Below are 26,923 nucleotides of genomic sequence, written 5' to 3' on the forward strand. Positions count from 1 at the left end.
CTGCTTTTTCTGCATCCCATAGGTTTTGGTATGTTGTGTTCTCATTTTCATTCGTCTCTATATATTTAGCAGTTTCTCTTGCTATTTCTTCTTTAGCCCACTGATTGTTTAGGAGTGTGTTGTTTAACCTCCAGGTATTTGTGAATTTTCTAAGTCTCTGATGGTTATTGACTTCTAATTGTATTCCATTGTGGTCAGAGAATGTGCTTTGAATAATTTCAATCTTTCTAAATTTATTGAGGCTTGTTTTATGTCCCAGCATATGATCTATTCTGGAGAAAGTTCCGTGAGCACTAGAGAAGTATGTGTATCCTGGTGATTTGGGATGTAATGTTCTATATATGTCTGTTAAATCCAATTCATTTATCAGATTGTTTAGGTTTTCAGTTTCCTTATTGGTCTTCTGTCTGGTTGATCTATCTATAGGAGAGAGTGATGTGTTGAAGTCTCCCGCAATTATTGTGGAAACATCAATTGCTTCCTTTAGTTTTGCCAGTGTTTCTCTCATGTATTTTGTGGCACCTTGATTGGGTGCATAGACATTTACGATTGTTATTTCTTCTTGCTGAATTGCCCCTTTTATTAGTATGTAGTGGCCTTCTTTGTCTCTCAAAACATCCCTGCATTTGAAGTCTATTTTATCTGAGATTAATATTGCTACACCTGCTTTCTTTTGGCTGTAGCTTGCATGAAGTATTTTTTTCCATCCTTTCACTTTCAGTTTCTTTGTGTCCCTGTGTCTAAGATGAGTCTCTTGTATGCAACATATTGATGGTTCATTTTTTTTGATCCATTCTGCGAATCTATATCTTTTAATTGGGGAGTTTAATCCATTTACATTCACCGTTATAACCGTGAAGGCATTTCTTGAATCAGCCATCTTATCCTTTGATTTATGTTTGTCATACATATTTTCCCCTCTCTCTATTAATATCCTTTATTGTACCCATACCGAATCTCTTTAGCACTGAACCTTTCTCGAAGTCTCTCTGTCCTTTCTTTGTTTCTCTGTCTGTAGGGCTCCCTTTAGTATCTCCAGTGGGGCAGGTCTCTTGTTAGCAAATTCTCTCAGCATTTGTTTGTCTGTGAAAAATTTAAGCTCTCCCTCAAATTTGAAGGAGAGCTTTGCTGGATAAAGTATTCTTGGTTGGAAATTTTTCTCACTCAGCATTTTAAATATATCGTGCCACTGCCTTCTCGCCTCCATGGTGGCCGCTGAGTAGTCACTACTTAGTCTTATGCTGTTTCCTTTGTATGTGGTGAATTGCTTTTGTCTTTCTGCTTTCAGAACTTGCTCCTTCCGTGTTTGACAGTGTGATCAGAATATGTCTCGGAGTGGGTTTATTTGGATTTATTCTATTTGGAGTTCGCTGAGCATTTATGATTTGTGTATTTATGTTGTTTAGAAGATTTGGGAAGTTTTCCCCAACAATTTGTTTGAATACTCTTCCTAGACCTTTACCCTTTTCTTCCCCTTCTGGAACACCAATGAGTCTTATATTTGGACGTTTTATATTATCTATCATATCCCTGAGGTCCGTTTCAATTTTTTCTATCTTTTTCCCCATTCTTTCTTTTATGCTTTCATTTTCCATTCTGTCATCTTCCAGGTCACTGATGTGTTGTTCATCTTCCTCTAGTCTTGTACTATGAGTGTCCAGAATCTTTTTAATTTGGTCAACAGTTTCTTTAATTTCCATAAGATCATCTGTTTTTTTATTTAGTCTTGCAATGTCTTCTTTATGCTCTTTTAAGTTCTTCTTGATATCCTTTGTATTCTGTACTATGGTCTCATTTTTCATCTTTAGTTCTTTGAGTAGCTGCTCCAGGTGCTGTGTCTCTTCTGATCTTTTGATTTGGGTGCTTGGGCTTGGGTTATCCATATCGTCTGTTTTTTTCATATGCTTTATAATTTTCTGTTGTTTTTGGCCTCTTGGCATTTGCTGAACTTGATAGGGTTCTTTTAGGATTTGTAGACCAATTGAAGTCCTTATCTCTAATTTATCAGATCTACAGCTTCGTGGAGTACACTTTCTCTAAGTAACCAGCAGGTGGTGTCCACGAGCCACCTGTTCTCTACAAGGCAGTTTTCCCCTGCTTTGCTTTTGTGGTGAGTGGGGGAGTGAGTCTTGTGAGGTCCAATTGGTGTACCAAGCTTGCGTGTGTAGTTGGTGTTGCCCGCCCTGTATATGGGGCGTGTTTCTGGGCAGTCAGGGACGGGGGGTGGCTCTAACAATCAAATCTCCTTGGTGATCCTGAAGTTTTAAAGCTGCTGCAATAGTCTAATCCTTCAGTTCAGTCCTGCCACAGTTTGTCTCTGCCACTGACCCACAAGTCCTTGGTATTGGCGTATGGCTCCTGAGACTTGGAAGTGGGTCCCTCTTCCAGGCCGTGCACCCCCTGGTCCTCTGTTGAGGGATGACTGTGCTATGTCACAGGTGAGTCTCGTCCCCCCAGGGCGGTTCTGGGCTGCTGGGCTGTGTAGGGAGGCTCCCAGTCTGCTGAAATGATGGCTGAATGGGGCTTTGTTAATTCACACTGCTCCACCTTCCCAACTCTGGGACAATCAACTGAGGTTGCAGGGAAGGCTAATGTCCACGCCCAGTTTTGTGGTGTGTGCCTGTTACTTGAAGCACTTCCGTCACACTGGGTTGTCTGGGGCAGCTCTGGGCTATGGGGCTGGTGACGGGCAGGAGTGTTTCCTGTCCACCAGGATGATGGCTTTGAGTGGACACCCCCCTTTTCTTGGGAAGTTGTGGTGTTTAGTGAATTTTCTCAGCCACTGGATTATTGCCTGTTGTCTCAGAGCTCTCTTAGTTCTGCTCTTGTCTTGACCTGCCCAAATTGCAAGTCTTTGAAGCTTTCTGTATTGGGCTTCTTAGAGTAATTGTTTTAGAAAAAGAAAAAAGGATTAAAAAAAAAAAAAAATGGGCCCTCCTCACAGATCTAATGGGTTATTGAAATGCTAAGAGACAAAGCAATTAGGGCCGTTAAGGAAAGATCCACAGGGCAGAGAGATCAGCTTTTCTTCGGGATTTTCATATGAGCCTCAGGGCCTGAGCTCTGCCCTTTCTATGTTCACCAGAACTCCAAAAATCCTCCGCTTTTATTTTGGAGTTTTTTGTGCTGTTTTTTTCTATGCCTGTCTCCTCTCTGCTGGGCTGGCTGCTCTCAGATTCTCTGGTGTCTGGTCTCAGTGTATCTATGGTTGGAGTTTGGATCAGTAGAATGAGTTTCCGATAAGGGCTGCCACTGCAGTTCTCCCTTCTCCTTCCCGGAGCTGACAGCCCCTCCTCCCACGGGACTGAGCCTGGCAGGGAGGGGTGCGGGTCCCCTGGCCACAAAAACTTACAGATTTCACTGATCTCAGCAGTTCCACGTTTTCATGAGTGTTGTATGAAGTATGCCCAAAGTCAGATTGCTCCGTGGCGTCCAGTCCACGCAGTTCCTGGCTTTCTACCTACTTTCCTGGAGGAGTAACTAAAACATACAGCTCACCAGTCTGCCATCTTGCCCCACCTCCCTCTTTACTCTTTAATAAAATTTTATAGTTTTCTTCATATAGGCTCTGTATCTTTCTTGTTAAAAATATGATTTATGATCCCTTCTTCCATTTTGTCCATACCTTTTAATGTTGTGCTGTCTTTTATTGTAGTATTTTTGGTTTGTAAGTAAGACACTTTTAGACCTGCTTTTTTCACTTAAAGTATAATCTAAGCTTTTTAAAAATGATATTTAATACTCTTTACATGTATTTTAAATAGTTGCATGCTTTTTCCTCATCATAACCTTTAAACCATATTTCTCCATTTTTTATCTATAGCCCAAGTTAGCAGTGTTTCTGGTTCTTGAGTCATGAATAATTTTTATGCTTATTTTAGAAAATGAGCTAAGTTCAGAAAACTATAGATGCCAGAAAAAACATCACCGGTAATTTTTTCACAAAGATGCTTTCACACAATTCCCGTCAGGTTGTGATTTTTTTTTTTAGTTGAGAGCATACTTAATGTACTGTTTCATGTTCTGCTTACCTTTCATTTTACATTATATTGTAAACATGTTGCCTTATCATTGTAAGCCCTCGGTAGCTGTATTTAAGAACTAAATAACATTCAGTTATATGCTATGCTATAATTTGTTTAATGAGTTCTGTAGATGTTAGATATCCAGGAGGTTTCCAACTTTCCACTAGTGTAAGTAGTGCTGTTTTGAATATCTTTATTCTTAAATTTTTGTGTGATTTGTAGATTATAGAAGGATTGATTTCTGCTAGTGAAGTTCATGGGCCAAAAGGGTGTGAACCTTTTTGAAATTTATATTTAATTTATAAAACATAAATGTAGGGGCATGGCCTGTTTCACATTCTTGCCATGTAATGGCCTTGCTTTTGCCATGCTGGTTGATGACTGTTCTGTGTTAGATATGAGTTATGGCTAATGCTGTTAGTTGGCTGAGTTTTAGGGTACAGTTGGCTCTATTTCTGGTGATATTGGGGCTTTACACATGAGAATGCTCCAGTCCATTTCCATGATCGCCCTTGGTTTTCTCAAAAAGTTTCCAGTAAAGCTCTAATGGTAGGAAAAGGCTCTGTTTGAAATATGCCCTTGTGTCACAAGGCTAATTTGTGACAGTTCCTTAGACTGCACCATTTATTGTTGATCCTATCTGTTCTAACGTTTGCTCTAAAAAAATACAGGATTCTTAGGAATCTTTTTGTAGATTAATGTGGTAGGTTAAACAGTCTGGAAATCTAGGACAAAGCTCAGGAAGGCAAACACTTATGAATCTTAGCAGTAAACTAGTTTAGCCAGTGTGGTGTCCAGCTATGCTGGCTCTGGTGAACAGTTTAAAATTCAGCAGGAGGAAGTTATTTCATTTTCCATTCATTAACTCCTTTGTTCCTTCATCAGACATTTACTGAGGACCTTCAGAGCATTTTTTAAAAACACCTTTCTTGACATTTAATTTACATACCATAAAATCTACCCATTGTTAAGTGGACAATTCAGTGAGTTTTTAAAAATAAACTTACACATTTGTGCAACCATCACCCCAGTCTAGTTCTAGGACATTTCCATCACTCCAGAGTTTCCCTGTGCCAGTTTACACTTAATCCATGATTCTATTCCAGGCCCTAGGCAACTACTAACTGATTTTATATTTCTGTGTATTTACCCTTTATTGACTTTTCATATCAATGGAATAATAAAATATGTGGTCTTTTGTAACTAGCTTCTCTCATTTAACATAATGTTTTCAAGATTGATTTATGTTGTAGCATGTACCAGTACCTTATTCCTTTTCTTGCTGGATAGTATTCTAGTGTATTCCATGTATTATTTATCCGTTGATCAGTTGGTGGACATTTGGATTGCTTCCAGCTCTTGGCTATTAAAAATAATGCTGAAAAGCAGCTATGTTTTATGTAAATTTGAAACAGTGAGGTATAAAAATATGAATAAAATCCACTTGGAAAAATTAGTAATCCTCCTATATTAAAAAACAAAAAATAGAATATCTTCATGTAATTTCAAAACTGGTGGGCTGGATTATAAACTGTTTATGCTATTGCTATGTGGCTGGACCATTTACAAGTAAACAGCTGTATCTATAAAAACTTAGAGTGATGTTGTCATGTGATGCTTTTTTTTTAAAAAAACATTTACTATTAATTAAGTGCCCCACTTAATAAAACATGTCCCAATTCAATAACATGGAATCGAAGTTAGATGTGATAAAATGCCGGAGAGGCAGCTAACTCACCACAGTGAAGCTCTGGGTGGTTGTTTAGTAGAGAGCATTCTGGGAAATAGTGGAGAGTGAGCTGAGAAATTAAAGAGCTACACTAAAGCAGGTGCCCCTTTCATTTTTCAGGAATTATCAGATAACCAGGTGCTCTGGTTTGCTAATGCCATTATGCAAAATACCAGAAATGGATTGGCTTTTATCAAGGGGGTTTATTTGGTTACAAATTTACAGTCTGAAGGCCATAAAAATGTCCAAATCAAGTCCGCATTCTGAGTTCCCTGAGGGGAAGGGCTGTTTTCATTCTAGTTACCATAGCACCATGTGCCATGCATTGTGCTAGGTGCAGGGGCAACCACGATGAATGAGGCACAGCCCTTATTGTCAGGGATGAATGAGGCATGACCCTTATTATCAGGAAACGCACAGTTAGTAAGGGGAGGCAGCCATGGAAATCAGATCATAAACTTAGAGAGGGGCAAGTGCTGCAGTAGAAAGAAGCTCAGAATGAGGAAGCACTCAGGAAGGCTTTCTGGAGGAGGGGACACTTGAGCTAGGTCTTGACCAGTAGGTGTATGCTCAGGTCAGATGGAGAGGTGAAAAAGGGGTGTGCTGTGTGCGTGGGATTGTTCTTAAGTAGAATAGCCTGCAGCAAAGCAAGCATCATAATGAGCTAATTTCAGGACTTGTGGCCATGGGAGTTTTCTGCTGCATTAGGTTAGGTTGACCTGGGTGTATCAGGGAGAATACTGAAAATGTCTCACCTATAGGTTATGTTGCTGGGATTTTCCCCCAATGTGGAAATGGGATTTGTGCTGTTCACCTGCTTTCTGTTGCCCTTAGGGGCCAAGTTTTACCTAGAGATGATGACCTGTGCATCAGAGCCAAGCTATGGAATTGAGAATGGGATGTTCAACACATGCTCCTCCTGATCTGGGTCCTGGGTTCCCTTGTCAGGGAGACCGGTGAGGCTAGGATGATGTGGATGGATGGTTCCAAGCTGTATTGACAGTACCCTTGTCTGACTTAGCCTGGGTGTCATTGGAGGCTAATGTCTAAAATCTTGTTAATTCCTACAAGGTCAATGGAAGACAGTTTGGTGTGGTGCCACAGGTGCTCTGAAATAAGTTTAAAAAGTATGCAGGCCCAAACTGACCCCCAGACTCATTGGTCTGGTGTGGGCCTGGGCCTAGCATCTTTTTAAAGCACCCCAGGTGGTTCTACTGCACAGCCAGCTTGAGAGCCACTGAGTCAGTGGAGGGAACCTTCGAATCAGACAGTTCTCACAGCACCTGCTGGAGGCGAGTTTGCGTGTTCTACTTTGTAGGTGAGGAGATCTGAAGAGGCCTCACTCTTAAGAAGTGGCAGAGCCAGAATTGACACCAGAGTCAGTCTAAACCTGGGATTCTCAGCTGGTCGATGGTGCCTCCAGGGGATATTTGGTAATGTCTGGAGACATTTTTGCTGTTGCAACTGAAGGGGGTGCTACTGGCATCTAGTGGGTAGAGGCCAGGGATGCTGCTCAGTGTTCCACAATGCACAGGACAGGCCCCACCGCAAAAAATTATTCAGTCCAAAATGTCAGTGCAGAGGTTGAGAAACCCTGGTCTACACCCAATGCAAATAGCTTTTCTGATTCACCTGGCTCACAGTGAAACACCCTTTGGTACAGGCTTCCTTGTATTGCTATTTTTCTGCATGACTGTTTCATGTCTCTCCAGTCTTTTTAAGCTCCTTGGGAGCAGATTGACTATTTGGCCGTCATTCACCGTTCAGGCGTTTAGTGGGCCTGCTGTGTGCCAGATACTGTGCAAGGACATTGACTGTGTCTTAGGGTTGCTAAGCTCCTCTTTGCTCTTTGCCTTTTGAGGATGACTGTTTAAGGACTTGTCAAATTCTGGGCTGCATTTGGCATCATCAGATTAGTGGTGGCAAGAGTAGAAGAGTTGCTTTTCTGGATGTGGAATGTAAAATTGATCTTATTCTATTACAAGGAAAACAAATCCCAAAGCTCCTACTCTGATTGGCCTTCCTATTTACTTCTGAGCATTGTTCAATTCTTGTCTGGTGTCATCATTTCTATCGAAAAAAATGCCTTTAATTGTTGCACAGCCTTTGTCTCTTTTCCCCTGTACTAATTTTTGAAGGCTCTGTCTTATTTGTGTAAGCTTCATGATGCTGAGCTGCTCAATGTATTTGCAGGTGATTTTTAAAAAGTACTGGCTTTGGTTAATTAGGGAGCACTCTAAACAAAGCCCAGGACTGTTTTCCTAGGCATGGTTCCATTTTTCTTGATTACTGTGGAATATGGTCAGTTTTGGTGGGTGTCTGGTGGGTGTATGCTGTGTCTGCCAGGCACTGAGCTGTTTTCAGGGAGTATAAATATGGGAAAGCCATGATAGGAGTTGGAAACTGGATAGTGTAGTTGAGGGGAAAGGTTAAGGGTGGCAAAGAGCCTTCCTTCCTGGGGAGGCCGACTCGGATCCTTTGGCAGGGGCACCTAAAACGCTGGAATGGATTAGCAGTGTCAGCCCGGGCACAGAGGGAGAGCAAGGCACGAGTGCTGTGTATTTGCTGACTCCATGTTGTGGTTTCCTGGCATTGACGGAATGACATGGGTGCAGGTTGGGTATGGGAGTTAGGGGATGTTTGTCTTAGAAGACAGGATGTTGACCTGGTGGTGTGGGTCAGCATGGGGGTGGGTGGAACTGGAGTACAGAGGTTGCTGCTTAATGTGTGCTGTCTTCAGGAAGTCACTCAAATGCCTTTAAGTCTTTGTTTCTTCAGGTGTAAAGTGGTGATAATAATACCTGCCTCCACCTATATCATAATGTTGATGGAGGAGCTCATTTCATAATGGACATGAAGATGTTTTACCACCTTCAGAGTGATGAATACTTGGTGTATTTTTACTACAGGTGTGGGGGTGGGTGGGGCAGGAAATGCCAGCAGTTAGGCAGAGTTGAGCCAGATGAACGGGGCCTCAGGCCCTTTGCACTGGGTCCCTCTGCCCAGCCAGCTGCTTCTTATCATGGCCTGGTCATAGCTCCAAGGTCACCTTCATTCAGGCCACAGAATCTAAGCTAGTCCCTGCCCTGTTTCAACCTCCCACCTCATTCTGTTTTATTTTCTTTAAAGTGCTCATCAACTGATATGGTCTGGTTAGCTGTTTCGCTTGTGTATCTCCCTGTGCTGGCACCACGTAAATGCAGCAAAGTAGAGAGCGTGCTTGTCTCAGTCTCACCTTTGTCTCGGAATAATGTCTGACACCTGGAACATTAACATTTGAAGTATGAGTTAATGGAGGGGGCCCTGAAGTCCACAGATCCAGTTGCGGGGGCCCAGGAGCCCAGGGAGGATCCTTAAGAAGTGAGTGTAGTTGCTATGGCCTCATCTCTTTTTGAACATGTTCCTGAATCTCCTGTTTCTTTGGTTACTGAGAAATGAATTCAATTAAGTGCATAGTAATTGTAATGTTATTGAAAATTCAGTCAACTCTGGATCTGACTTTACAATGTAATCTCTTACAATAAAATAAAGAACAAGGATCAGAATTCATATTATTTTTCAGTGTATGTAACAGGCCATGAAATTGCACAATGTTTCCAACTTGGCAGGCTGGCGAATTCAATCTCAGAAAATGTAATCTTATTCCTTAAACTATGTGCAGTGTGAATTAGAGTTGAAACTTGTGAACTGGATGCAGTTAACAAGCCAATCCCTCCCCACCCTGAACTGATTTGTTTTTAAATTGGCTTTTTTTTTTAAACCCCCAGCTGGCCCCAATTCAGCAGCTTTCCATAGTTCCTTGTGAATTGTTGCTATGCTTTCAGGAGTCTGAAGAGTGTGGCCAGTGTGGGGTTTCCCAGGGTCATGTGAAATGAATGTAAATGGAGAGAAGTGTGGGGAGCAGCCCGAGTCAGTTCCCAGCCTCTGAGGTCCCTCCAGGTGTCTCTTCTCCACTCTCACCTTGAGGTTTGCACCTGGCGACTCTGCGCTCCCTGGAGGTGCTGGGGCTGGCCCTCTTCCCAGGTGGATGACGAACCTCTTGCTTCTCCCGCAGGGTTACCTGCCTGTGCGCCCAGCTGGAAGCCGTCCTGCAGCATGGCTTGAGGAGGAGTCGGGGACTCGCACTCACGGCGGCAGCGATCAAGCAGGCAGCGGGCTTTGCCAGCAAAACCGAAACAGGTACTACTCTGCCAGGCTGCAGTGGGGAGGATGTGCTCTCCCCTCCCGGTTTTGCTCTCCCTCTTTATATTTTTATTTATTTTTAAATAGTGGGCAAGCCTATCATTGTGTGGAATTGGCTCAGAGGGCAGGGGGTGGGGTGGGGGAGAGGAGCAGAAAACTATGTGTGAGTTTGTCTTATTTGTATTAAAAAAAATTGCATTGTCTGTCATGTTAAATGAAGCCGTCCATTGTGCAGAATTCTCCGAGCCACGTGTTATGTCTCCGCGGGGTTCAGGGGCCTGCTACCAAGGTGCTTATTTCACAAATGTGGCGCCGCAATTGCTGGGAAATTAATAATATGTTTTAATTTTATGCATGGAGATATCATGACATTTTATAATTAAAACTGTCTTCAACAGCAACAGAAAGCCCTCAGGTGTCTGAGCTTGTTCTGCTCTCATCCATTTTAATGCCATAAAAAGCACTTCCTGGATGCCATGCTCTAGTGTCTTTGAATGATTGTGGTAATGATAATGTTTATAACTATTAACACTTACTGGATAAGTAAATTGACTCATTCAGGCCCCTGTGAGAGGGGAGATACCATCTCCATCTACAGACAAGTAAAATGTTAACAGTGATTCGCTTTAGACCTGAACCTTGAAGTGTATCATGTTGTATAAAAAACATCCCCTGTTCTCTTCCCTCCAAACTTGAAAAAGAAGGTTCTCTCAGACCGGGCTTGTGGCTGCTGTCTCGAATTCCCGAATCTTTTCTTGTTAATGTGATAACATCAGAGTCACTGCTGAGTAAGATGTTATCTTTGGAAAATTCCCCTTCTTTCACAATCAAAAATCAGAACTTGCTGTGTTTGGTGAGATGTCTGTGGAAATTCTCTGATGTCTGAATCCCAAGCCTTCCTCTCTCCCTCATGTTGGTGTATCTCCTTCCCCATCCCTCCAGCCTTCAACACATCTTTGATTCTTATCGCTTATCTTTGCAGTTGCTGTTTTTCAGAAATGGATGTGGTTCCTATTGGGGTCAGCAGTCAGTGGTCAGTGGCGAGAGGGATTCTTATGCCTGTTGGTTTTTCTCCTGTGCTCTGGGGTCCCCTCCTTTAGGAGCCAGGGAGTGGGGAGCCGCCTCAGGGGAGAGCCAGCAGCAGGCCCTCAGGCCCAGTGGAAATTGCTACCCCCTGCCTTGGCCCCTCCGATGTCAACCTCGATTGTGTCTCAGTGGCTTCTCATTTCTGTGACGCTTTTGAGCATCTGGGTGGAGGTGGCTTAGTGTTGCGGGCTGATTGAGGAGGCTCAGACAGACTTTTCCCTTAGACCCCCTAGGCTTCCTGGGCCCTTGCATTTCTTCTTGTTTCCTTCTTATCAGCCTAATGGAGAAGCTACCCACCCTAGGTAAACTGGTGTGGATTAAACCACCAGGCTCTTGGTCTGCTTCCTTCCAGGCCTGGGGCAGGTGCCGGGTATGGCAGAGACAACCTTGGCTCTGGAGTCAGAGGGCAGGGTGTGTCTGGTATGACCTTGGGAAAGTTCTCCTCTCTGAGCCTGAGATTTTTCACCTGTAAAGAGGGATAGTGTATCAATTGGGAGGATTCAGTGGGAGCCTCCCGTAAAACACCTGCTTTAGGTCGTAGCACCCAGTAAAAGTTGAACCAGTTACCTTCCTCTCCCAACACATTTTAAATTTTAACCTGTTCCTCCATCTCCTCCACCCTTAAGACTCTGACTCTGTGGCCGCGAAGAATGGGTTTTTCTGTTCCCATCAAGGCATACTGGATTTCTTGTCTTTTTGTTTCTTGGCCCCAATAATCAGGGAGGAACCAAAAAGTTGTTGAGGGCTCCCCGGCCTTGCGTTCTTGTCTGTTCCCTTTATTCCACCATGAGTTGCATCTGAAGCCCATAGAGACTGGCAAATACTTAGAGTCTCTGGCTCTGGATTTTGCTGATGAGGATGTTGGGTGGCCTCCTAACCAACCAGAAACAGGGAAAAGAACAAACTAGCTTAGCCCTTGAGTGGCTGCAGAAGGCTTCTGTCATCGTTGTGGGCAATGAGGATTAGCCGTTCACTGTTTGCGAGATAGTACTTGGCTGATTAAAACTCCTTTCCTTCTATTGAACACTTGATTAAAAGCCTCACAACCGAGGGGAGGTAGGTTTTCAACTGCTAAGAGTTGGGAAAGAGCAGATCAGTGGTTTTTTGAGATTGTTCTTCGTCCTGGGAGTGGCGCTTTCAGACAGAAAGAAGAGAATGAGATCTGAAGGGAAGGATTGCTTGGAAATGAGCATCTCTCTGTCCCTCACTCTTGCTGGCTGATGGGCCAGGGCCTTTACTTAGTGCCTGATTAAGATCCCAGGCTCCGGAGCCAGACTGAGGGCTTGCAATCCCCACTCAGTGAGTTGTCACACACGACTCTCAGTGACATCTCTGAGCTTCCGATTTCTCATGTGTGACATAAGGGTAATCACAGTACTTGTCTCTCAAGGTTGCGGCAAAGGCTTGAGGAGAAAGTGCTTGCGAAGCTGTCAGCCCCGGCCCTGCCACAGAGCTGCTGCTGCTGTTGCTGGGGCAGCAACTGTTCAGGATAGTTGCAGCCCCGGCCCTGCCACAGAGCTGCTGCTGCTGTTGCTGGGGCAGCAACTGTTCAGGATAGTTGGTGGTGCCCATGTTTTTTGGAGGATGAAACTGAGGCTCAAAAAAGTTAATAAAAAAAAAAAAAGTAAGTTGCCCAGGTTCCCATATGTGAGAAGTGGTAAAACTGAGGATTCCAACTCAGGTCAGGCTGACTCCAAATTCCTGTTCCCTAACCGCATTTCCAACTGAGGGCCTGATGCCTAATATTGTGCCTCTGTGGACACTCAGGCTCAGTGGTTAACTAAATTGAAAGTGACAGGAGAGAATATAATGCTGAATTAATCTACAAGCTGCTGAATTAGCTCGGCTTACAGATGAGCATATCCTTTGGAGATAGTAAAGTTGAACTTCAAAGTGATGACACTGAACAAAATGGTGTTGAAATTAACAGTACAGCTGATAAATATCAAATGTCTGCCAGGGGCATGGCTGCATTTGGTCCTCTGGGGTTAGGGCACCTGTAGTACTCAGTTGGGATCTGGTGCCCTCATACTGTGTGCTTCAAACACTGAAATACAAAAAAGTTGTAACCTTTACATGTTGTGCAATTTCATGTTGAAATGTAGATTTCTAGCATTTCTGAAATGCTGTGAATGTGGGCCCATGTTCGCACTGGCAGCTGTGGCTGGATACCACTGTCCTCTGCATCCAGGGCAGATGTGCTGTAGTTCACCAGTCTCCACTTCTCCCTGTTGTCCCTAACAATTGGGATAGAGTATTGTTTGCCATTTACTGTTGTACTTATGCTGCTGTTTTTGTTGTGGTTAGAATCAAGAGGAAAATACCTTTTGTTTCCATATCTTGATATTTTAATTTGGCTCTTTGGGGACTGTAGTCCAGGATAAGGGAAATAAATTTTTCAATGTGTTAATTTTGTGACAACTCACTTTACAGACTCCTATTGCTGCCTTTCCTGTGGTGCCAAATTAGGACAGTGATACATTTTTTGAAACCTAAGCTTTGATTGTATATTGTATATTGTAATAAAAGGGTATATATTTTGCATACAGACAGATGAACACACAAATCATAGGTGTACAGCTCAGTGAATTATCAGAGTGAATCCAGTCATGTTACTAGTTTTTGGGATTAAGGTATAGAACATTATCAGCACCCCATTAGCCTCCCTCAGGCCCTCTTCAGTTACTTTGCCCACCTTCTCCCAAAGATAACCACTACCCTGACTTCTCACATGATGTATTACTTGTGTCTGATTTTGAACATCTTTTAATATGTTACCTTTGGTGTCTGGCTTTTTTCACTCAACATTGTTTTGTGAGATTCTGCTAAGTTGTTGGGTAGGTCCTTCATCTTCATTGATGTTTGGTATTTTATGTCTTTTTTTTCTACTTTACTATTGAAGCATTTGGGTTGTTTCCAGTTTGGGGCTATTATGAGTATTGGGGCTGTGGCTGTTCTTGTGTGAGTTTTTTGGTGAATGTCTGTGTTTCGGTTTGCTAAAGCTGCCAGAATGCAATATACTAGAAATGGGTTGGCTTTTACAATGGGGATTTATTAAGTTAAAATTTATAGTTCTTAGGCCATGAAAATGTCCAACTCAAGGCATCAACAGGGCAATATCTGGTCTCTGAAGATAGGCTGCCGGTATCTGGGACACCTCTGTCACATGGGAAGGCACATGGCCGGGGTATGCTGGTCCTACTCTCCTGTATTTCATTGCCTTCAGCTTCTGGCTTAAGTGGCTTCCTCTCTGTTTTCTGTGCATCCTCTCTTAGCTTCTCTGGGACTTTTCTCTATAAGTTTATCTCAATTTCATCTCTTAGCTTTTGTATGTGTTTTATCCTCTTATAAAGGACTCCAGTAAGAGGAATAAGACTCACCTTGAGTGTGGTGGGTCACATCCCAATTGAAATAACCTAATCAAAAGGTCCTACCCACAGTAGGTCTACACCCACAGGAATGGAGTAAAAGAACATGGCCTTTTCTGGGGTACATAAAACTTCAGACTACCATAGTATGTATGCACTTCAGGATATTTACCTAGAGTGGAATTGCTGAGTCATAGGGTGTATATTCTGAGCTTTAATAGAGACTGTGGCTATCCCAGTTCACATTTGCATCTGCAGAGTTTGAGAATTGTGGTTGCTCCATTTCCTTGTCAACACTTAGTTTTGTCCTGAAGGGTGCACACTGGTATTTCATTGTGGTTTTAGTTGTCATTTTCCGATGACCACAGATGTTGAGCCCCATTTCTTATGATATCCTCTTTGGTGAAGTGGCTGTTCAAATCTGTTGCCTATTTTTTCTTTTGGGTTGCTATTTTTTTCTTATTAATTTGTAGGAGTTCTTTATTTTATCTAGATAAAGTTCTTCATGGGAAACATGCATTGCAAACATTTTCCCCACTCTCTAACTTACCTTTTTATTCCCTTCATATCTTTTGGTGAACGGAAATACTTAATTTTAATTAATCCAATTTATTCATCTTTAGTGTTAACCACTTTTGTGTCCTTTTAAAGAAATCTTTGTTTATTCCAAGGTCATGAAGATACTCTGTTGATTTTCTAGTTTTGCTTTACTCCTCTCCCCCTTTTCTTTGTTACCATGGTTAACATATATACAACATATAATTTCCCGTTTTAACCAAGCATACAATTTAGTGGCATTAATTACATTCACAATGTTGTGCTGCCCTCACCACCATCCGTTACCAAAACTTTTCTATCCCTAAACAGAAACTTTGTACCCATTAAGCATTGATTCCCCATTCCCCTCTACTATCCCCCATTCCCCTGTCCCTGGTAACCTCTAATCTATTTTCTATTAATTTGCATATTCAAGTTATTTCATATAAGTTAGATCAAATAGTATTTATCCTTTCATGTCTGTCATTAACATGATGTCTCCTAGGTTATCCATGTTGTGGCATATATCAGAGCTTCATTCCATTTTATAGCTAAATAATATTCCACATTTTGTTTATCCATTCATCTGATGGACACCTGGATTGCTTGCATCTTTTGGCTACTGTGAAAAATGCTTCTATGAATATTGATGTACAAATATCTGTTTGAGTCCCTGTTTTCAATTCATCGGGTACATACCTAGAAGTAGGATTGCTGGTCATATGGTAGTTCTATATTTAACCATTTGTGTATGTTGTTTGGAGAAGTGTCTGCTCAAGTCCTTTGCCAATTTTTTAATTGCTTTTTTTTAAAAAAAAATTTGAGTTGTATGAGTTCTTTAAATATTCTGGATATTATACCCTTCTAGGATATATAGTTAGCAATTATTTTCTCCCATTCTCTTGGTTATCTTTTCACTTTCTTTATAGTATCCTTTGATGCACAAATGTTTTTAATTTTGGTGAAGTCCATTTTATCTGCTTTTTCTTTTGTTGCTTGTGCTTTTGGTGTAAAATCTAAGAATCCATTTTCTAACATAAGATCCTAAAGATATTTCCCTCTGTTTCTTTCTAAGAGTTTTATAGTTTCAGGTCTTACAAATTTGGGCTTTGATCCATTATGAGTTAATTTTTATATATGGTGTGAGTAGGGGTCCACTTTATTCTTTTGCATGTGGATAGCCTTATCTTTCATTTTGAGATTTATGATACTTGGAATTTATTTTTATATATGGTGTGAGGTAGAGAATCAAGTTTTTTCCTTCCCTATGGATATCCATTCGACCCAGCACCATTTATTGCCTATTCTTTCTCTTTGTCATAAATCAGGTGTCTATATATTTTTAGATCTTTTTCTGAATTTTCTACTGTATTCCATTGGCCTGTTTATCTTTATGCCAATGACACATTGCCTTCATTACTGTATTTTTATGAAAAGTCTTTATAACTGTTAAGTGTAAATCTTTCGCCGTGATTCTTCTTCAAGATTGTTTTGGCTATTCTTGTCCTTTTGCATTTCCACATGTATTTTTGAACCATCTTGTCAATTACCATTGGAATAAAACAACTTGCTGGGTTTATAGTCAACTGATTTTTGAGAAGGGTGCCAAGATCTTCAATGGGGAAAGAATAGTTTCTTCAACAAATGGAGTAGGGAAAACTGGATAGCCACATGCAGAAGAATGAAATTGGACTCCTACCTTATATCAGATACAAAAATTAACTCAAAATGGATCAAAGACCTAAATATAAGAGCCAAAACTATGAAATGCCTAGAAGAAATCATGGAGGCAATCCTTCCTGACCTTGGATTTGGTAGTGTTTTTGAAAGTATGATAAAATCACAAGCAACAACAAAAAATAGGTAAATTGGACTTAAAATTAAAAAACTCTGTGCATCAAAGGACAATCTCAAGAGAGTGAAAAGGTAACCCATGGAATGTAAAAAACATTTGAAAGTCATATAGCTGATAAGAGTCTATTTCCAGATATATAAAGAATAGTCACAACTCAACACCAGGAAGACAAACAACCCAATGGAAAAATGGGCAAAGGAAATGAATAGATATATCTGCAAAGAAGTTATACTTATGGCCAGTAAGCACATGAAAGATGTTCAGCATCCTTTGTTTTTAGGGAAATGCAAATCAAAACAACAATGAGATATCACTGCACACTCACTAGGATGACCATAAAAATAATTTAAAAAAAGAACAGTAGAAAATTACAGTTGTTGCAAAGGATGTGGAGAAATTGGGACCTTCATACACTGCTAATGGGAATGTAAATCGTGCAGCCACAGTGAAAAATGGTTTGGTGGTTCCTCAAAAAGTTAAACATAGACTTATCAGTTTCCCCAGCAATTCCGCTTATAGGTATCTACCCAAAAGAATTGAAAATTCCTATTCAAACAAATATTTATACACACCCGTTCATGGCAGCCCTATTCAAAATAGCCTGAAAGAGGAAACAACCCAAATGTCCATCAACAGATGAATGTATAAACAAAATGTGGTATATTCATCATTGGAATATTATTCTGCCGTAAAAAGGAACAAAGTACTGATTCCTGGTACAACATAGATGAACTTGAAAACATAATACTAAGTGAAAGAAGCCAGAAAGAAGAGGCGATATATTGTATGATTCCATTTATATGAAAGATCCAGAATAGGCAAATCTGTGGAGACAGAAAGCAGATAAATGGTTGCTGGGGGAGTGAGAAATAGAAGGTGATTGCTTAATGAGCATGTGGCTATCCAGTTTTCCCTGCTCCATTTGTTTGGGGTGATGAAAAATTATTGAAACTAGATAGTGGTGATGGTTGCACAACATTTTGGTTGTACCACATGTCATTGAATTGTATATTTTGGAATGGTTAATTTTATGTCATATGTATTTTACTGCAATAAAAAACAGCTTGTTGGAAATTTGGGATTATATTGGTTCACTAGATCAATTTTGGGAGGATTTACATATTAACAATATTGAGTATTCCAGTCCATGAACATGGTATAGCCTTTCTTTAAGTCCTTTTCAGTATCTCTCTAAAATGTTTTGTAGGTTTTGGTGAATACGTTTTGTTAGATTTATAACCATATGTTTGATATTTTTGATGTTGTTATAAATGGTATTTAAATTTTTTTTATTTTCTGATAGTTAGCTTGTGGTATGTGGAAATGTGATTTCATTTTGTGTATCTTGACCATCCAGTGACCTTGCTTGATTATGCTTAGTCCTAATAGTTTATCTTTGGATTCTTTTGAACTTTAATATATATAATAGTTTTTTTTTTTTTTTGGAAATGAGTTTTATTTCTTCCTTTTCAGTTTCTATGATTCCTTTTTTTTTCCCCTTGCTTTATTGCACTTTCTAGGACCTCCAGGCTGTTGTTGAGGAGCAGTAGTAACAGTGGCATTGTTGTCTTATTCCTGATCTCAGAGTAAAACCTTTATAAGGTTAAGAATATTTTCTTCTATTTCTAGTTGCTAAGAGTTTTTATCATGAATGTATGTTGGATTTTATTCAATGCTTTTTTTGTATCTGTTGAGATGGACTCCCATGTGTTAAACCAACCTTGCATTCCTAGAATAAACCCAACTTGATAATGAAAGTAGTATTCTTTTTTTTCAAGTGTACCATTGGATTTGATTTTAAAATTGATTTTTGCATCTATATTTGTGGGATAGATTGACTTTTTCATTTCTTTTCTTGTAATTTCTTTCTCATGTTTTGGGATCAGGTTTATTCTGGTCTCATAAAATAATTGGGAAGTGTTGGGGATTGACTTGTGTCCTCCACAAAAGACATGTTCAAGTCCTAACCTTCCAGACCTGTGGGTGTGAACCCATTTGTAAGTAGGATCTTTGAATATGCTATTAGTTAAGGTGAGATGGAACTGAATGAAGGTGGGTGTTAATCCCATATGGCTGAAGTTCTAGTAAACAGAGAAAATTCAGAAACAGTCAGTAGGAATCAGAGGAGACAGGAAGAGCTAGCTGGCCATGTGAGAGAGGATTGCTAGAAAGGTCTTTGGAGAAAGCATGTTCCTGCTGACACCTCGATCATGGACTTCTAGCCTCCAGTACTGCGACTCAACAAATTCCTGTTTTTAAGCAACCAGTATGTGGTATATGTCATAGAAGCGCTAGCATATGACGACAGGAAGTATTTCTTCTTAGTCCCTCTATTTCTGAATGAGTTTGTATGCAATTGGAGCTTTTTCTTCCTTAAGTGGAATAATTTACTGATGAATGTGGAACTGGAGATGTCTTTGTAGGAAAGTTTTTAATTATAGATCACTTTCTTTAATAGACATAGAACTATTCACATTTTCTGTTTCTTCATGTGTGAATTTTTTAAGTTGTGTTTTTTTTAGGAACATATTTATTGCTTTTGAATTTTCAAATTTATTGGCATGTAATTGTAATACCCACTTATCTTCTTATTACACTTTTTTTTAGTGACATGCCTATTTCTGACATTGAATATTTGTACTTTCTCTCTTTTTAAATTGATCATTCTTCTTTTAAAACCAGCTTTATTGGGATATAATTTAATTGCCATAAAATTCACCCATTTTAAGTATATAATTCAGTGACTTTTTGGGTAAATTTATAGGGTTGTGCAACCATCAGCAGAATCCATTTTTAGAACACTTTTATCATCTCAAAAAGTTCCCTTTTGTCCATTTGTAGTTCTGACCTCCATACTTTCTGATGAGAACTCAGCTGGTTGTGAAATTGATGCTCCACTGTATGTAATGAGTCAGTTTTCTCTTGCTACTTTTAAGAAATTCTCTTTATTTTTGGCTTTCAACAAGTTTGACCACGATATGTCTAGTTGTGAAGTTTTTTTTCTTTTTACTTATTCTACTTGGGGTTTGTTAAGGTTCTTGGATGTATAGATTCTTTATAAATAAAACTTTGGAAATTTTTAGCCTTTATTTCTTCAAACATTTTTTCTGCCCTGTCGTCTCCTTTCGTTCTTGCACTCCTTTCTTCTTTGTGCAAGTATGCAGCCTCGGGTGGCTAGGAGTGTGTGAATCTCTTGGGCATTCTCCGGTCTCTGTTGTGGTAGCTGGAGCCTTCACTAGGAATATACTTGACCCAACCACGAGCACAGTCTCAGGCTGGTAGAGTTAATGTCTCTCCCTGCACATCTGCCACCAAGAAAAGTCACTTCCACCAACAGGACCACTGGTGGGGGTGTCACTTGTCACTCCAATTCAGGTGAGCCCCTGCAATCTCAGCAGTGAAGCTGCTGGTCCTCATGGCCTGCTGCACCCTTGCAGAACCTCTGTGCAAACCTAGCAGGGAATGTGGGGATGGGAGAAACCTCAGGCAAGAACTGCATCGATCTTACATGAAATTTTAATTTCTTACCTGGAATTTAAGAGTTTTCAAGCAAAAATATGCTCAGGTTGTTCTCTGCCTTTGGATGATTTCCAGAGTGCTGAAACGGTTGTTTTATGGTTGCTTTTTTGGATGAGGATTTCTTGACCTTCTCACTTAGCCATAGACAGAAGTTCCTGATCTTTGCTTTTGTCTTGATTGTGAATAAATTCTTGTCTTTCTGCATACCTAGTATTTTTTATTGAATGTCAGATATTTTGTCTGAAGAATTGTTGAGATTTGACTCTTAGGATGTCAAATTGCATCTGGCAGGTAATTGGGGTGGAGGAGGACTGCATTAACCTAGTCAAGGACTAAGCCCCTTTTCATCTGGGCTTCAGCATTTGTGATGGCCGATATATTTTATTTCTGTTTCTCCCTTATTTCTGGGATGTGGTCCTTTGGGGTTTCCAGATGAACCCCTGAGGTGTTTAGTGTCTTCCTCTTGGAAGACCCCAAATTCTTTTTTTTTTTCCTTGTGGCCTTTGTGGGACTTCTGATGAAAGCAATGCTTAACTTTCATCATAGAAGCTTCAGGGTTAGAAAAAGCATCAAGGGAAAAAATGCCCCAATTGTAGGCCTCACGTCCATGGACTCCCCTAATCTGTGGGATCTGAGTCCTTCAAGTCTTTCCAGCTTTGACAGAGCTCCTGTGCCTTCAGTTTTAATTTATTTGCTTTAAAAAAATTTGTCTAGCTTTTTTAGTTTTTTTTTTGGTGGGAGAGTTAATCTCCCACAGCTGAAAGAGGACCCTGGAAGTGGTCTTTTTTAGTGTGTGCCTTTTCTTGTTGCCAGATGTGCCGCTCTTGTGTGTGACCATCTGTATCCACTTTTCTCAAACCAGGTGGCAGGTTCTCCGGGATGAAATATAGCCTGGGAAAGGGAGTTTGTACGCATTTTCCCCTCTGTTTTGTGATTGACTAATCAGGGTCTGCATACTTCCCCCATACCCTTGTTTGTTGTCTGTTTTTGTTTTGTTTTGGCCTAGCATTTCAGGTTTATTGTTTTGAATTTGGAGAATTTTTGCCTGAACATCCCTGACTTTTGAAATGTTGGTAAGGCAGATGTCAATATAAGTGGTTATGTCCCTACTCAGCTTTGTCTTGCCAAGCATCAGTGGTGAGCGTGGGAAGCAGTGTACATCTCAAACTGAGATGCTCCTTGAGTAGACTGTCCTGATAGTTGGGTTATGCAGGACCCAGAGTGGCTTGGGATGAGGCTCAGTGTATCCCCTTTAGGAGATGCTGGATTGAGAACCCAGTTATCAAAGTTAGGATCTGCTGTGTCCAGTGCATCCTTTTCCTATTTGACAGATGACTGGATTGGTCTTTGCAAGTGATTGGTTTGGTGCTGGTGAAATGGGAGTCTGCGTTTTCAAAGTCAGGTCCTGCAGTTTATTTAAACTTTTCTCCCCAGGTATGCAGATTAGTGTGAATAATTACATCAGCCATTGGACATTCCCCAGACAATAGTGGTTACTGTCCCTTCTTTCTTGCTAATAGAACTCTGATTTTGTTCAAATGTTGGGTTACCATGGGCCTCAGGGGCTGCAGGAATTCCCCTCTCTAGCCCCAGGGACTCTGGATTGGATTAAGTCAGCCATAATAGTTATTGGTTTGCCAGTGGTTGGTTTAGGAATAAATATGAGGCAAGATTCTGGCCAAAGAGGAGGAAGAAGTCAGCGGAGAGAATTCTGAGAAAGTTTCTTGATGTTTAAAAAGAGAAATGAGAGAAAAGTTCTTTTGTTAGTGGCCTTGAGTTATTGTGTGAGGTTGTGATGTTTGGTGCTATGGCAGTGATCATAGAGAACAGGTCTGAAGACAAAAGCCCGTCCTCTGAGGATGGCTGCCCAGAAAGAGGCTAAGTGTCTGGATCCTTGATAGTGTCACTGAGCTCCTGAAAGAACCAGCTCTTACCTCCAGCCATACTGTTACGTGAAATAATAAATCACCTAATTCTTTAAGCTAATTTGAGTTATATCTTCTTTAACTTGCATCCAGAAACATCCTAACTGAATGAATAGGGAAAAGCAAATTGACTTAAAAAAAAAAAGTCAAAGTCCTGTGCTCCAGAAATGGGAGGAAAGATGGCTTGCACATTCATCTTGGCAATGACACCTGGCTGTTTTCTACTCTCTTTGATTATTGGGCTGACCACAGGCTTTCATGTTGTTTGCTGGTGACTCACATTGAGCATTTCCTGTGACCTAGAGAATTTGCCAGGCCCTTCATGTTCATTACTTCATTTTATCCTTGTGATGACTATGCACAAGTGTTCTTATTTTACAAATGAAGAATACGAGGCTCAAAAAATAAGTTGCCCAATGTTCCAGAGCTAAGAAGTGGCTAAGATGGAATTCAGGTCTCTAAGATTCTAATTCTGAAGCATCTGTTCTTATCCATAATGTCATATTGCTTCCAGAAAGAGGGTTCTCTGAAAGAACAAGATCCCCTGCAGTGGTTTGGAGCTTGGAGGTGTAAGTACCCTAGAAAAACATGTTCTTAAAGTTAATCCATTCCTGTGGGTGTGAACCCATTGTAAGTTGGACCTTTTGATGAAGTTACTTCAGTTAAGGTGTGGCCCAACTGAATCAGGATGGGTATTAATCCTATTACTGGAGTTCTCTATAAGTGGAATGAAATTCAGATAGTGCGAGAAAAGCCACAGGGAGCAGCCAGAAGTTGAAATTCGGTGGAGAATGGAGATGCCAGGAGAGGCCACCATGTGCTTTGCCATATGACGGAGGCACCAAGGATTGCTGGCAGCCAGCCCCAGAACTCCAATCTTTGGGAAGAAAGCATCGCCTTGATGATGCCTTGATTTGGACTTTTGTTTAGCCTGAAAACTGTGGGGGCTAATAAATTCCCATTGTATAAGCCAACCCATTGCATGGTATTTGCTTGAGCTGTCAAGGAAACTAAAACATCCCCACAATTTGAATTTATGAGTAAATCAGGCAGCAAGGATTGAATAAGCAGTGGTCCCTTAGATTAGAGGTCAGCAAGTTATGCTCCCTATTTGTTTGTTTTCCACCACTATTATTGTAAAGTTTCATTGGGACATAGCCACACTCATTTATGTACTGTCTATCGCTGCTTTTAGGCAGAGTTGAGTAGTGACCGAGATCATTTGGCCTGCAAAGTATTTATCTGGCCCTTTACAGAAAAGTTTGCCAACTCCTGACTTAGAGAACAGGGGATTCTACTTTATCTTATTATCATACCATATTCAGCTGTCTGTTTTCTGTACCTCCACTAGATGGGAGGCTCTGTGAAGGCAGGCTACCATGTCTGTTTTACTTCCTCTTTGACTCCCCAGCTCCTAACATAGGGGCTGTTAATTTAGCGGTACTTCAATAAAGATATGCTTAATAAATGAATATATCTTGGTTAAAAGGAAGGGCCTTATGCCACATGTACAGTCCTGTATTTCATGGTTCACAAGGTAACTTATACCAGGATTATTGCAGAGTGCTACAGGGGAAGAGATTAATTTTTGAGGGAAAGAGCAGAAAAGAAAGAAAGAAAATAGACGTGACCCAGAGCTCTGCAATGGCTTGGCCTTGGATTGTAGGCTTTATAGCCATTGTCCCCCCAAATAGCCAGTACAGAAGTTAGTGAGGCAATTTGAGTTATTTTCCCTTCCACTGGAGAAAGAAGAAAGAGCCATTGCAGTCAATGGCATTTGAATGCATAACCGTGGAATGTGATGTTTTTGTTAATCATTAATATATCATCATTAGGTTATGTTTTGGCTGTTGATTGCAAGGTGATTGGCATGGTTCAGAATATACCAGAGGCAAAATTGCTGTTATTGAGCTGCCTGTCTAATTTTAAGGCTAATTTTCCATGTCTGTTCAGCACCCTTTGATACTGAGGACCCTTCTGCCTTCCCTTGGCTTCTGCAACACTGCAGCCTCCTGCTCTCCTTCATTTGTCTTTTCCGATCCTTCTTGGCATATCACTTCTACGTCTTCAAGTATTATTATTCCTCAGATTCTGTTGTTGAGTCTCCTGTCTACACATGCTGTCTGGATTCCTTGGTGAAAATTGCTGTCTGTGCTGATTACTCTGAAAGTTATACCTCCAGCCCAGGTCCCTCCCTTGGGCTCTGTCCTTCTCATGAGTATCTTTCTTTGGATGTCCCACAGGTGTGTCAAGGCTTCCAGGTACAAAATTCCGTCCTCATCATTCTCCTGCACGTTAGCTCCTGTGTTCCTTGCTTAGTGAATGGCTCTGCCCTTCACCCGGGTCCCCTGGACATCCCTCAGCTTCCTCCCAGCATCCTCTTCTCCCTCTCATCTGTCCCAAACCAATCCTTCCTAAAGTTTTGTGTTTTCTGTCTTTCAGATGGCCCCCAGTCCATTCACGTTTCTTCTGTGCTTCTTGAGTTCTCTTCTCTCTACTCCAGACATGTCTTCCTGTTTTCAGGCTTGTTTAGCTGTAATCTACTCCTCTCTAATTCAGTCTGCACCTTATAGCCAAAGGGATCTTCTTAAATGAACATCCCACCCCTATTTAAAGCTCTTTAAGGGTTTTCTGCTAGACTTTGGACACAGTGCACACTCCTGGACACGGTTTCCAAGGTTCTGGCCCTCCCGGCTTTGTCTGTTGCTGCTGTTCCTCTCATACCCTACCCTATACCCAGGGCTAACATGCTGGTAGGTAAAATGTTGCAACACTTCTCTCCTGTTGGTAAAGAAATGGTGACCTGAGCTCTACAAGCATCCTCTGCCACGGCCCCTCCTTTGGGACCCTGCAACCTCCCCACAATTCCACAGCCAAAGCCAGATTCTCTGGGGCAGGGGGCACTTTGAGCCACTGTCTTCTGATTGGGCAGTGCCTCTGACCATTCTAGGTTGCTAACTGAATTTTTTTTTTTTAATTAAATTCAGTTTTATTGAAATACATTCACACACCATACAATCATCCATGGTATACAATCCACTGTCCACAGTATGATAACATAGTTACGCGTTCATCACCACAATCTATCTCTGAACATTTTCCTTACATCAGAAAGAACCAGAACAAGAATAAAAAATAAAAGTGAAAAAAGAACACCCGAATCATCCCCCCATCCCACCCCATTTGTCCTTTAGTTTTTATCCCCATTTTTCTACTCATCCGTACACTAGATAAAGGGGGTGTGATCCACAAGGTCTTCACAATCACACTGTCACCCCTTGTAATCTACATTATTATATAATTGTCTTCAGGAGTCCAGGCTGCTGGGTTGCAGTTTGGTAGTTTCAGGTATTTACTTCTAGCTATTCCAACACATTAAAACCTAAGAGGTGTTATCTATATAGTGCATAAGAATGTCCACCAGAGTGACCTCTCGACTCCATTTGAAATCTCTCAGCCACTGAAACTATTTCGTCTCATTTTGCATCCCCCTTTTGGTCAAGAAGATACTCTCAGTCCCACGATACCAGGTCCACATTCATCCCCGGGAGTCATATTCTACATTGCCAGGGAGATTTACAACCCTGGGAGTCGGGTCCCACGTAGTGGGGAGGGCAGCGAGTTCACCTGTCGAGATGGCTCATGCTAACTGAATTTTGAACAGCACTCCTTGTTTCCACTTCCTGAAACTTTTCAAGTCTGCAAGTGCCCTTTATTCTTCCTCCCACCATCCCCTCCCCCAAAACTTCTGCTCACACATTTATTCTCTTGAAGTTTCAGATTTCTTTTGGAAAGCCATTTATGAGTTCCCCACCTAGTTAGGATAAGGGCCTCCAAGTCTTCCTCTCTTTGAACCTGCAGCACTCCCTGTTTTCCTGACTCTTTCTCTTGACAGCCAGGGACTGGGTCTGTTCCACTCATCCTTGTAGCTCAACTGTGTTGCAGGGCACCTGCCCACCTGTGTACTAGAGGCCACCAAAAGACCGTGTTCAGAGTCATGTTTGGAGAACCCTGACTTCAGGCCTGCGGCTCATCTTCCGGGAGGCCCAGCACCCACCCACTCTGCTGTCTGTACCGCTTCACAGTCGGTTGCAAGCAGGTGGGATTAATGTACCCCAACTGTAAAATTAGAGAAACTGACTTCCTTGATCCTTGGTGGGGATTTTTGAAAATGGTTGATTGCATTTAACTCAACTACAGCAGAATTTATGTTCTGCTTCATTGGGTCACCCAGGGTAACAATTTCATTTCTGCAGAAAATTAATTTTGGAGGAAGTTGCATGTGCCAGGAGAATACTGGGTGCATCCTTAAAAAAAATTTTTTTTTGTGGTAACATATATACAATGTAATTTTTCCCATTGTAACAACTTGGAAGTATATACAGTTCACGGGTGTTAATTGCATTAACAATGTGTGCTACAACATCTCCATCCATTTGGGCCTATCCTTTTGATTGTAAGAGGAAGTGTCCCTCCCACTCACGCCCCCCACTTCCTATCCCCCTAAGGTTCTCAGTTCCCTCTTTGTGTTTCTCTGTTGTGTTTGTGAACATGCAAATCAGCTACTTCTGGAGAAAGAGAACTTGAGAGGATGTTGGCTGAAGGTGCAGAGAAAATACTTAGGTCTTTCTATGAATGCTGATAAAAAATGTTTAATATCTGGTAAAGCAAGGCGGGTCTTAAGGAGGGAGACAGTC

The 26,923-nt window shown here is 41.2% G+C and overlaps 1 protein-coding gene across 3 annotated transcripts in view; it reads left to right on the top strand.

Moving 5' to 3' along the window:
* SNX29 (sorting nexin 29) overlaps positions 1–26,923 on the top strand; it is a 582,670-nt gene that overhangs the window by 43,822 nt on the left and 511,925 nt on the right. For all 3 annotated transcript variants that reach the window (XR_005213521.1, XM_037814025.1, XM_037814026.1), the window contains exon 4: positions 9,809–9,933. Coding sequence is in view for 2 of the 3 variants with exons in the window: in XM_037814025.1 (XP_037669953.1) it covers positions 9,809–9,933 (125 nt within the window). In the remaining variant the exon portion in view is untranslated. The remainder of the gene's footprint in view (positions 1–9,808; positions 9,934–26,923) is intronic.

This window comes from Choloepus didactylus, chromosome 21, assembly GCF_015220235.1.
Source record: "Choloepus didactylus isolate mChoDid1 chromosome 21, mChoDid1.pri, whole genome shotgun sequence".
NCBI classification, from domain to species: Eukaryota; Metazoa; Chordata; class Mammalia; order Pilosa; family Megalonychidae; genus Choloepus; species Choloepus didactylus.